Source organism: Nipponia nippon, unplaced genomic scaffold (genome assembly GCF_047370975.1).
Source record: "Nipponia nippon isolate SJK-2023a ecotype South Korea unplaced genomic scaffold, ASM4737097v1 scaffold_2, whole genome shotgun sequence".
Classification (NCBI taxonomy): domain Eukaryota; kingdom Metazoa; phylum Chordata; class Aves; order Pelecaniformes; family Threskiornithidae; genus Nipponia; species Nipponia nippon.
Window position 1 is genome coordinate 127,248,226 of NW_028262336.1, and position 12,109 is coordinate 127,260,334.

Here is a 12,109-nt window from a genome sequence, read left to right on the forward strand (position 1 = left end):
CAACAGCAAGTCAACCCTGAGCACAGCCACGAGGTGTCTTGCGCTAACCTTAATGATTAATTTCATTGGGAAACTGCAACCTGTTTATACCTGGGTGCTAAAAAGGGAAAGGGATTTGGCTTCAGGGAGTGGGTGGGTATCTGCACGCATGGATTTATCCGCAGGACGTGACCCTGGGGCTGCCCGGACGGGTGGGAACATGGCCGGGCAGCCACAGGATCGCACCCTGCTGTGCACGGCAGCGGGAGTTACCTGCAAGTAGAGGATGTTATCTTTGGAAATGGCTTCCATCAAGTCCTTATGGAGGGAGGGTTCACCGTGCAGGCGGCCAACCTCAGCCAGAGCCTCGTGCAGCAGGCAGCTCTGCCTGCCCGACCGCTGCCTGTAGAAGAGGACGTAGGCAGTGTCCTTGGGGAAGAAAGAGGTGACGTTGCTGACCGATTCAAAGGAGGAGAAGGAAACTCTGGTGTCATTGAAGAGGTACCACTGGATTTCAAAGTCCAACTGCTTGTCGGAGGCTGGTTTCGGCGCCCCGTCCCGGGGCTGCCCGTGGGGGACGGTGTCGGTGCACTCCCTGGAGTAGCAGTAGTAGTGGCCGCTCTCGGAGGAGATGCCTGAATGCACCACCACGCTGCAGAGGTCATACACAACAGACATGAAGCCACTTCCCGGGGTAGCCCTGTCCTTCTCACGCCGACAAACCTCCTCGGTTTCCTCCGGGGCGACAAGGATGGGCAGCTTGAGCACCACGGGGATGGAGACGTTGTCCAAGATCTTCTTCCTCTTCATAGTCCGTGGGTCGAAGGAGAACCGCAGCAGCGTGAGGATGAGGTAATGCGGACCCTCCGTCAGCTCCGCCACCTTCTCGGCGTCCTGCAAGGATGCACATTTCTCACAGTGGTATTTATTCTCTGCTGTCAGTCTCTCTGGGGACAGAAAATAGTTGATTAAATCCAGGACAGATCTGGAGTCCTTGGGAGCACATGCCTGCTCCCCAAAAGCTGAGAGAGAGTCTTTGGCTGCATCCACGCGGACGGCATCGCCACTTAAGGGATTTGCCGCTTCTCCTGGCTCCTGGAAACCCAATGTTTCCACTGGCATTGGTGGGGCTGCAGGGTCTCTGGCCATGGGGGCCTTCCTCGGGATCCAGGGAGACCCCGTAAGCTGGCTTGGGTTTTCAGGAGGCTCAATAAACTGTGGGCCAATTTCTTCCACCGGTAAAACAGACGTGCTCCCACGCACGTGCCTGTCTGGTGGGGGAAAAGCCAGGGACAGGTCTGTGAAGGCTTCTTCTCGGGAGGAGACGTTCAGACACTTCAAGCAGCGGATCTTTGTCATCATTTTACCCCCAAACATCTTCTCAATCAATGTCTTGTTTAAGTAATGATGTTCCACTGCTGGAGACATCAAGCTGGATTCCTTGAGTTTCTGGTAGATCCTTTTTCCAGTTTTTTCTTCTTCATGTAATCTTTGGCAGGGGACAAAAAGGCTGCGTTATGCACCAATACAACACCAAGAGGTAGTTTCTAAAGTAGGGTTTCTGTTCTTCACTCCAAGGGGTTAACCTGCCTGTGCCCAGGGGTCTGGTGCTGTGGGAGAAAGGTGGGGAGGAGTTGGGCAGGATTTGGGAACCTGAGGTCTCCATGTGCCATTGACCCCCCTCTTCTAGCGGGATCACTGGGACACCAGAGATTCGTGATTTCCAGGTAAGAGAAAGGCAAAAATCAATATTTTACAGAGGAGGACAACCTCTGTGGCTTGGCAGGCAAATCTCCAAACTTGACGCAATTCCCTTTGCCTTCAGAGCAAAGGCAGAAATTTTCAAGCTGAACTAAGTTCTGACCTTACCCCTAAGCCAGCCCAAACAGGGTTTGATCAAGGAGCCCTGGACCGATCTCACCATCTTTCATCCCAAGCTGCCACTCTCCCAACTCCTCCAGGTCTCAGCTACTTGCCCCGTCTGCATGTGGGTCAATGTTAAACATTACGTCGAGTCTAGGGATGCCATTGTCACCAGGCTCCGAAATCAGGGCGCTTGCCACATACCGGTCCAGCAAGTACTTGAGATACTCCGAGCAGTCCTGCTGAGCGCCAGGGGTGAACCAGGGTGGCCAGGAGGCAGAGAGGAAACTCTCGGGGGAGATGGCAGGTCGCTGGCAGCAACACAGAAGAAGAAGTGCTTTTAACCCGGGGGATCTGGTTCTTATTTCACATAGGGGGATGGAGAGGGAAGAGGAGGGTCTTTCTGGCTGCTTCACTGGGAGCAGGGTGCGCTTGTGTGCCTGATCAGGTCCCCTTTTTTTCCCCTACAAGGGCTAATCCCAGTGCATGGGAAGATTCTCTTGGTTTGCTGCAAGCCAGGACTGTAAGGATGAATTTCAGCTATTATTTTACATATACTTCTATAAAATATCCATGTGTTTATTTCTTCCTTCAATTTTAAAATGGTTTATTGGCCTGACCCAGAGATTTCTACTTAATTCAGCCTGAATTTAATTTGATGCTCCATTTAATTTGATCAGGATCTCTCTCACCAAATCCCTTCTTAAAAAAAAAAAAAAAAAAAAAACAAAGCAAAAAATCCACTAAACTTCCACCCGTCATTCTGATCACCGCAGGCAGGTAATCTGCCTTATCGGATAATGTAATCACTGCCGTTAGGAAGCTGCTGTCTAATTAACATGGAAAAAGACCCATCTTCAGCAAATAAGTGACTTTAAGAACAGCCCGAAGAAGAAAAATAACTAGAAGGCTATTAGGAAATTAGCAGGAAACTATTAAGCATAAACTACACAACGAGCAAATATGCTTCTGTATTTGCTCATCACAGATCACAGACACCCTAACCTGCCATCAAAAACTAGACTCTTCTATGACCAAATATTAAATTTAACAGGTTGTCTATATTTTTCCCCCCAAAGTCATCTGTAATGACCTAATACCACAATACAACAAGCCAGCTCTGTCAGTCAAGGCTTAGAAAACAGAGAAGCCCAGATGACCGGTTTAACAGCAAGCGAAAATTCACTAGACTTTCAAAATCATGTCTTTTGAGGGACAGAAAGATATATTTTCAAGAGAGGAGCTAGATATGACCTAGCTGTATCTCCAGGAATCACTCATATTAGATTTCATGTTTATCAAGAAAGCATTCGTAATTAATTTGTTTAAGGGTGTTATTTTTATTTTACTTTCCCTCACATACAGAGGATTCAAAGCATCTGCAATCTAAGGGGGTTATTTTATTATTATTCTTTTAACAAAACCACTTTTAAGGCAATTTTCGTTGATTGCTTGTGCTTTGCTGTGAAGCAAAGGGACAAGCGAGCTGCTCCAGTCTTCTTCCTTGCTGCATAGCAAGAAACAAAAACCTCTGCTTTATACCAACGGGCTTTTCAACTGGCCACATATGTAAACTATTACCAAACGGTCTTCATTATCAAAACTATTAGTTATTACACCAGCCCAACCCAGGAAGACCACAGGCTGAAGACAGGCAGCCTCGTGTGACCACAGCTCGTTTTCATGGGTGATAGGAGCTTGCCTCCTCCACCCCCAAAATTAGCCTCTTTCATATAAACAAAATTTGTCCCGTTATAAAAACCCACCAAGATCCACAGCTCCTTATCAGCACGTTGGAGTCAGCAGGAAGCAACTTGGAGACGAGCCTTTCCGCAGCCGACAGTCCAAACAAATAACTAGAACATGAAATAATTACCTGACTGTGCTCCAAAAACGCAAAGAGCCACTGGAGCTTTGTCATCAGGGGCTGGGAGTTGCCCTCGGTTAAATTCAACACCGAATGCCGAAAGCTGCAAAAGTAAAGGAGAGATGAAAAACGTAAGATGGAAAATCAGTACAGGACATGCAACACCGGTGCAATGAGCAACCCCTGGAGCAGTCTTGGGTGGGAGCAAGGGAGTGAAAACTCACTCTGAAGCCATGAAAAGAGACTGTATGATGCTGTTCATGTAGCAGGTGTTTCCCAAGTTAATTAACCCGATCTTGCCCGTCTCCGATTTGGACGCCAGGCGTGGGTAGAAGCAGGCCAGCTCGTTCTTCTGGGAGGTCCAAGCATTTTGTCCCAAGAGATGTTTAATCCGGTCTTCATTTGGAATAGGAAGAGCCTTGGAAAGAGAGATGTGTGTTATGAATCATTATCTTCCCACATGAAGAATTAGTAACGGCCAACTGCAAAACTCCTCTGCTAGAGGTGTTCACGCAACTCATTTCCCCTGCTCTTCACATGAGCATGCATCTATGCAAGGAAGTGTTTAGCTGCTAGTATTAGTCCTTTAGAGGCATTCAAGATTAAAGTTATAGCTAAAACCCACAGGCACAATCAGGACTTCTGCAGGCTTACCATAAGAGAAGTATGTGTTAGAAATGTGTGCTTAAAAAAAAATTTTTCAGCACTGGTGAGGCCGCACCTCGAGTACTGTGTTCAGTTTTGGGCTCCTCACCACAAGAAGGACATTGAGGTGCTGGAGCGTGCCCAGAGGAGGGCAACAAAGTTGGTGAAGGGTCTGGAGCACAAGTCTTACGAGGGGCAGCTGAGGGAGCTGGGGTTGTTTAGTCTGGAGAAGAGGAGGCTGAGGGGAGACCTTATTGCTCTCTACAACTGCCTGAAAGGAGGCTGTAGCGAGGTGGGGGTCGGTCTCTTCTCCCCAGTAACAAGTGATAGGACGACAGGGAACGGCCTCAAGCTGCGCCAGGGGAAGTTTAGGTTGGATATCGGGAAAAACTTCTTCACCAAAAGGGTAGTCAGGCATTGGACCAGGCTGCCCAGGGCAGTGGTTGAGTCTCCATCCCTGGAGGTATTTAAAAGCCGGGTAGACGTGGTGCTCGAGGACATGGTTTAGTGGTGGGCTTGGCAGTGATAGGTTAACGGTTGGACTCGATGATCTTAAGGGTCTTTTCCACCTTAATGATTCCATGATTCTATAAGTATCTTCCCTCAACTTGCCTACGTGGGGCTCACACTCAGAATTTTAAACCCTTTCCTCTACCACAATTTGAGTGTTGAGGTCAGGACACCTCTACCAGTAGAACAGTCCCTCCGCACTAGGCTGCAAACTGCGGTGCCATTTCCAGATGGAAAATAGAAAAATGACCAAGAGGTGCATCTTACTTTAACCGCTTCTAGGACTGGTTCATAGAGATCTGGAAATCCTGAGAAGCGGAAGAACATGCAGTGGATGAGCTCGGCCAGCTGCTCCAGGGTGCTGGTGGCAGAGTTGGAGTCCTCCTTCTTCAGAGAGGCCACCAGCCTGGGGATGTGAGGGAGCAGCTGGAAAAGGAACATTCACTACATCAAAAATGGCTCCAAATTACTTGCAGAGCTTTAACACACATGCAGAGGAATGAAATTCACCCCCAGGCAGAAAGGACAGTCAACAGGATTTGACTTCAGTCCCATTCTGGACTTCATCCTTCACCCGATGAACTCAACAGCAACTCTTCTGTTGACTTTAGTAATGCAAATGCTATAGACCTTAGAGGGTTTCATGTTGCCTGACACCTGCAGGTCTGTGCTGCTGCTTTGCCGTGCTGTGATTACCATTCTTTGTGCAGATCAATGTCTACTAAATCACACACCCACGATGGAAAGGAGCATTTTATGCCGACTGCCAAGTGCAGGGATTCAAACCTACAAGACAGATGAATTAGCCTACAAGAAGTGTTGTCTGGTGTGCTATATTTTATTTTATACTATATAAACTGAACTGGAATTGGTATGGTCGGATGGGTGGTGACAGGCACATAAACAGCACATTTGTTATTTTGCTTTCAGCTAGAAAATTTAAAATGAACAAGCAGACACAAATGCAAATGATACATTGCTCACGGGCACCCTCTGCTGACCCCGCAGCTGCACAGAGAATTAATAACCTATTCCCAATCCTGCAGATGTCTACAGTGACCCTGGGCACTTGCGCAACCTTTTTCATATTTATATTTTATGTGATTTTTACTCCAGAACAATCCTGGAGTAAAGTCTCAGGATCCCCAGGCTGGCCATTTCCCAGCCCTCCCTTCATCTTCCTCTCTTCTTTCTCTGTGTCTCTTTCTTTCTCCTCAAAATGTTGGTGATTTTAACTATTTCCTTTCCACCAGAAAAGTTTTGTTGGGGAAGCAAATGAATCCCAGCACCATTTTATAAATCAATATTTTGCCAAGCTGTGATGGGAACAATTCTCAAAACCCTTCCAAAGAGCCAGGGAAAACACAAAAAGATAAGAAGCAAGACCGGTTTGTGCCCTGTTTTTTAAAAATAGGGGAGGAAATTTGTGCTCGCTGGGCTGCAGATGGAAACTTAAAGCCAAGAGCAACTGACAGCTTTTGGAGTGTTTCAAATTCTGGACGCCCAACTGAAGACAATCCGTTGGAACAACCCTATTTTTAGAAACCGAAGAGTTTCTCAAGAAATTCAGGCTCATTTAAAGCGTCTCCAGCTGAGGAATGAAAAAACATCAGTTGAAAATGTTGGCTAGCTTTACTTTTTTCCAGCCTTATCTGTTTATTCTGTGAACTTTAGGTGAAAAGCAAAATGTAAGGGCTTTAATGAAAAAAGTACAAAGTCAAACATTAATAGGAGTAATTTTCCATTACTTCTTTTATCAGTTCAATCATTGCAAGCATGCTTTTGCCTTCAACTCTGTTTTTTAATTACAGCATTCCAGTGGCAACACCGACAAGAAGCAGAGCCATGCCTTAGTGTCAACAGCAAAATAAAATATAAAATATCACTGTGGAAACGAAAAGAGGAGATTCAGATACTGCTAAAAGTGTTTTTCACCTTTAACAGTGGAGAATTCATGAAGCAGAAGTGTTCTGATTCAGTCTTCAAGTCTTATGGAGCTGATGCTGTGCAATGATTGGAAAGATGCCCCATCACTTTAAGAAATGGTAATGGGTGCCACATATTGGTGACAATTTGAAATCATGCGTGGGATGGAGCCCACTGAGTCCAAGGACAGTCAGGCACCTGCTTAGGAAACAGCAAGGGCTGTTTAAGAATATATTACCTGACCTCCACTGCCTGAGCCCTCCGAGACGCTCTCAATGCAAAGGCTTCACCTAACACATCCCAAAGCCAGAGAAGCAACATCTACAACACCTCAGCTGAAAGGGTGGGAATGAATATGGGGCCGTATCTTCTAAACCTGACCCTGAAACTTCATCCTAAGCCAGCCTGGGTCGGCATAGCCCTTCTCACCTTCCTGCCCCAGGCCAGCCCTCCACCTCCTCCCCTCTTCTTCTCCAGGCAAATGCAATAGTGCAGGTTTGTGGTTGACCCAGACCCAGACTGACCATCATGATTTTCTGCTAGGTTAGGTTTCACCTGGGCTCCTTTTACAACACAGTTCAGCACACGGCCATACAAACGGCTCAGCAAAAGGGAGAGTGGCTGGGAGAAGCAAGCAGTCTAAGAGCAAGAGCAGGGAAGAGGAGAACCTCCTCTTCCACCTGCAGGGCTGGCAAACACCAGGTTAAAACAACTGCAAGAGCAATACAGCCACTGCGGATGAGACCCTCAGTATGGCTTGACAGGCCATCCAGTATATTTGCATTAACTGCATCCTTGGCTGGTGGGCTTTGAAGTTGAGAGAGGACCATGAGGACGCACTTGCCCATAGAGACCACTCCTCCAGGTGGTAGAGCACCGCAGAAAAAAAGCCAAGCATGCACACATTGCACACACTGCACACACTTCAAATCTGGAAGGGCCAAGCCCCAACCAGCTTCATACTGATTTATCCGCAGAGATGAGCTATCCAGCTGTTAAGCCTCAAGAGAAATGGGAGAAACCATCACAGCAGAAAGCAAACCCTCGCTTCTCCTCTGCACCTCGCTCTCTGCCACAGAGTGGTTGCTCTGTCTGTGGCAACCAACTCCTTTAAGGCTCAGGACTTGCCTCCGCATCTCAGCACCAGCTCCACGGTGCCCAAAAACCTGTTCGGGCTGCAGGAGAGGGTGACCAGCTGCCAGGACAGGCTGCAAGTGGATGGACAGGGTTGGGTTTACATCACTTGGTGAAATCAAGCAGATGAGGGAAATCTTCCCCAATATCTCAGCACCTTAGGCTCCCTCCCACCCCTGTTGCCCCATGGCATGGTTACAGTCAGGATGATGCCCTCATCTGAGTGCCAGACGCAGCCTTACCAAGTGAAATGCCTCGTGGGAGTGCTGGAAGCTCAGCAGCATGTACTGCAGGACAGACAAAGCCCCCTCTCTCACGATGGGGTACAGCAATTTGGAGAAGACCTGGTGGGGGAGAAAAAAAGCAAATGAGAAGGCAGGATGGCACCGCAACACGCATGAGAAGGGGCCAGCAGGAAAGAGAGTCACTGGGCATCTACCACAGCTGCTGGTCTGTCCCTACTCCACGCTGGATGTCAAAGCAAGCAGCCTACAGCCAGTCCTCCAGAGTCATCTCCTGTCCAGAGCATGGCCAGGGCATCCTAAAAATAGCGTGTGGGTTATCCTCACTCTGCCAGGCCTGTGTAATGCCTGGCACAGCGAGGCGCAGAGCTCAGTAACACCGCTGCATCTCCATGCCTCCTGATGGATGAGGCCGTGCAAGCACAGAGCAATTTTCTAAAACGCGCCTCTTCTGTTTTATTGTGATATTTGGAACTTTATCACCAACCTTTCAGGCAGACAGATAGAAAGCAAAGGCCTTTGTCAAAGGCTAAGTAATGATATTTATCCTACTTTACAGAAAATGGTGTAAGCTGACAATGCCCTCTGCCCCTTTCAGACCATACTTCTGAGAGTTTCCAAGAATAGCACGTTATTTTAAGGGCTGTGTCCCTTTCCTATGCATTAACAACGAAAGGAAGGATAATGAAAAGCCAGAGACGCTTGGCTACTCTCCCACTGCTCAATGCACATGGGGGATCACAGGGACAAATGCAGTTATTGATAATCTTCCAATACTGATAATTATGGTATTGATAACTTCTATGGTGACTTCCACTGGAGGCTCAGCCAGGTGTTCTTGCCATCTTATGAAGGAGGGAACAGCAGGAACACAGCATGGAAAATGTTTCTGAAGTGGCGACCAATTTCTGCGCTTGGTCACACGGTTTTCAGAGACCAGCAAGTACTCCCTGCTGAAACAGGTGATGGCAATGGCAGTAGGGGCTTTATCTGCGCTAATAAATGAACTAAAGCCAGGGCACAGGCTTTAAAACTGACCTGTGACTGTGTGGACCGTTAACATGCTCACTGGTATGTGTTTTGCCCACGCTAACCAGCACTGATCCAGGCACAGTTGAAGGAGAGCGTGTCACATTCCCAAAGGCAGGTTGTACAAGAGCTCCATAGTTTGGGAAGAAAACTGTTTGGTTGGCTTGAAAATCCTTGGCCTGTTTTATTTCATAACCTTTACAACATCAGTATCTTTGCAAACCAAGACCTAAAGAACTGCAGGTTGTTCTGGAGAATGTCATTCCTGGTCACAAAAGCAGCATCAGCCCGCCACCCCATACACAGCAATGCAGCATTCGCAGAGGGTGCAGGGGGCACAATGGACCCTTCAAAACCCTTTTTCTCTTTTCTATACATCTCAATTCACATCTCATCCTCATTTGGCTGAGAGGCAAGAAGATACCTCAGGTGCAAGAAGTCTGTTGTTCACATTCGTGTTTAAAAGAGCTCACTGACCTTTTCAATTTTCGAAAGAGTAACTTCAATCAAGATGCTGAACTTTTTCACTGCAGCCAAACCCTTCAGCAGGGCAATGATCCACTTGTCTATGTTCTTTCCCAGGGGCCAGGACACCCAGTCAATCATCCTGAAACGAAATACAAACTCTTAAAGTAAATTTAATGCACATATCATGAAAGCCAAGCTCTGCTCTGAGTTAAACCTCTTCCAAATTCCTGTCCAGTGGGATGACCAAATAAGAGATGGGCTCCACATAAGGCATTTCGCATGTTATTCAAAGCACAACAGAGCCTGAAGTTGAATTACCTCAATGTCATCAGCACACTGTGGCTCATCAGAGGACCTGACCCAAGTCCGTAGAAGAAAGTGGGGATTTCTTTCACTAACTTCAGTCAACTTGAGTTTGAGTTTTTAACATCAATATGGTGTTCTATATACCATAGCTCTGCATTTTGGATTTTCTAATATATCTTCCAGAGCAGGCCCTAGAAGGACAACCTCTGTTTTTAAAGAATCATAAGGCAGACCTAAGGGGGTAGTGATGGATATCTGTATCCACGTGAGGTGTTGATCGAGATCTCTGCATTGTCACCGTTAGAGAACAAGTGATACTGGTATGATCTCTGCATTGTTACTGGTAAGGAAAAACCACTCAGATTCAAATCTTAAAATTCTCTGTGTGGGAAACATTCATATCCAAAAACACATTAAAAAAAATACTGGTAACCCTAATAGGAGCCAGATATTCATGAATGTCACAGCTAACAAATTTCTTCTATAGCCACTCAACCAACATGTTGTCATGTTTCTGCAAGTAATAAGTACTTTACAGTACTCATAAAAAAATAACCACAAACTGAGTGATGACAGGTTGTTTCTGTTTAAGTTTAATGTTAAACAAAAATGGGAAGTAACGAAGGTTTGGGATCTCCAGGGGTCAAACTTTGCTAACCATTTCAGTACCTTTGATTTGAAGATACCCCAGATTTTCAGTCTCCCACCTCAGCCCAGCTATCTTACCCAATCAGTCCCTTCTGCTTATCAGTCTGCATCTTGTGCAAAATGTATGAAGGGAACACAGATAACTAACCACCACAAGACAAACAGCAGGAATACATGCAGTCTACAAGAAACTGGAAAAATAAAAGGCTAGCCAAAAAAGAAAGCTTGAAAAGCCGAATATATTGGGATGTTGAGAAATACCAAAAGTCAAGCCAAGTTGGATAATTAGGCAAATACCAGAAAAGCTTCTGCAGACGTTTGCATCAGAGGAGAATAAGGAAAGCCATTCAATCACTCTATATGGAGGATGTGATGGTGATTAAAGATATGATATGGCCTCCAAACGTGACTTCCAAACTAAATACATCTTCTGCCTCTGTTTTCAGCAAGAGGAAGGAATTGATCAGAGTGACAAAGAGGAGCCAGATAAAAGATTTGAGAATGGAAACGAGCAACAAGAGCTGATATGAAAGCGAAACATGAAGAGCTCATGAACTCCAAGCAAGGTGGTGATGATTGCTATCATGTAAAATTCAACTCTGATGAGTTTTAATGACTCTATCAACTTTGGCATGGTGCTTTATGTGGGAAAAATAGGCAGACAGTTCCTATAATGAAGAAAGGCAATGAGAGGATGACTGCAAAGAAGGGATAGTGTGCCACAGGGTGTTATCATAGGTGCCAAAGCCAGGTTTGTCAGGATATATGAATTTCTAGTCAAAGGGCAGAAGCAGATCATATCTGACTGTATATTTGTAAGGAGGTTACAAGCAACTTTCTTCAGGATCTAATGCTGTTAGCACAAACATCCTGAACATGGCTGTGAAATTTGTGGTGATGCAAAGCTGAGCGGCATCATCAACACAAGAAGAGGATCAAGATATCACAAGGAAGACCCTGAGGATTAGAGATGCAGAACTGGGAGGAAATGCATTGATTCGAAATGCATGCAAGGCACAAGAAACGGATGCTACATGACAGTAACTCATCTGCTTGAAGACAACCAGCCAGGCATCAGATGACTAAAGGTTCCCAGTGTAACTGTAGCCATGGAAAAGACCAGCACCATTCTGTGGTGCAGAAGAAAAGGTGTTTTCTATGGCAAAACAATGACCTCTCAAGCTGTTGTCTAAGGCCATGATGAACCACACCTGGAACATGGTGCACAAACCTCACCATCCATGTCCAAGACCAATGAACTGAAGAGGAATCAGGTGTTGAAAAAGCCTGTTAAGGTGGTCAGGGCAATGAAGAACCTTTCCTGAGAGAAAAGCTTAAAATAACCTGGCTTGTTTAGCACAGCCATGGGAAAGCAGAAATGGGAAGAAGCTGCTCTGGCCACATACATTGAAGGAATAAACACCAGGGAGGGAAAAGAGCTATTTCAGCTATTCATGTTGGCAGAAGATCAAATGAACTATAAGATGGCCAG

General features: G+C 46.2%; 1 protein-coding gene across 3 annotated transcripts in view; it reads right to left on the bottom strand.

Moving 5' to 3' along the window:
* Nucleotides 1-12,109, bottom strand: part of USP35 (ubiquitin specific peptidase 35) — a 29,852-nt gene that overhangs the window by 1,992 nt on the left and 15,751 nt on the right. For all 3 annotated transcript variants that reach the window (XM_087758445.1, XM_087758446.1, XM_087758444.1), the window contains exons 4-10: nt 9,673-9,802; nt 8,167-8,268; nt 5,132-5,290; nt 3,934-4,127; nt 3,719-3,812; nt 2,047-2,153; nt 253-1,468 (exon numbers count right to left, since the gene is read on the bottom strand). In XM_087758445.1, coding sequence (XP_087614571.1) covers nt 253-1,468; nt 2,047-2,153; nt 3,719-3,812; nt 3,934-4,127; nt 5,132-5,290; nt 8,167-8,268; nt 9,673-9,802 — 2,002 coding nt within the window. The remainder of the gene's footprint in view (nt 1-252; nt 1,469-2,046; nt 2,154-3,718; nt 3,813-3,933; nt 4,128-5,131; nt 5,291-8,166; nt 8,269-9,672; nt 9,803-12,109) is intronic.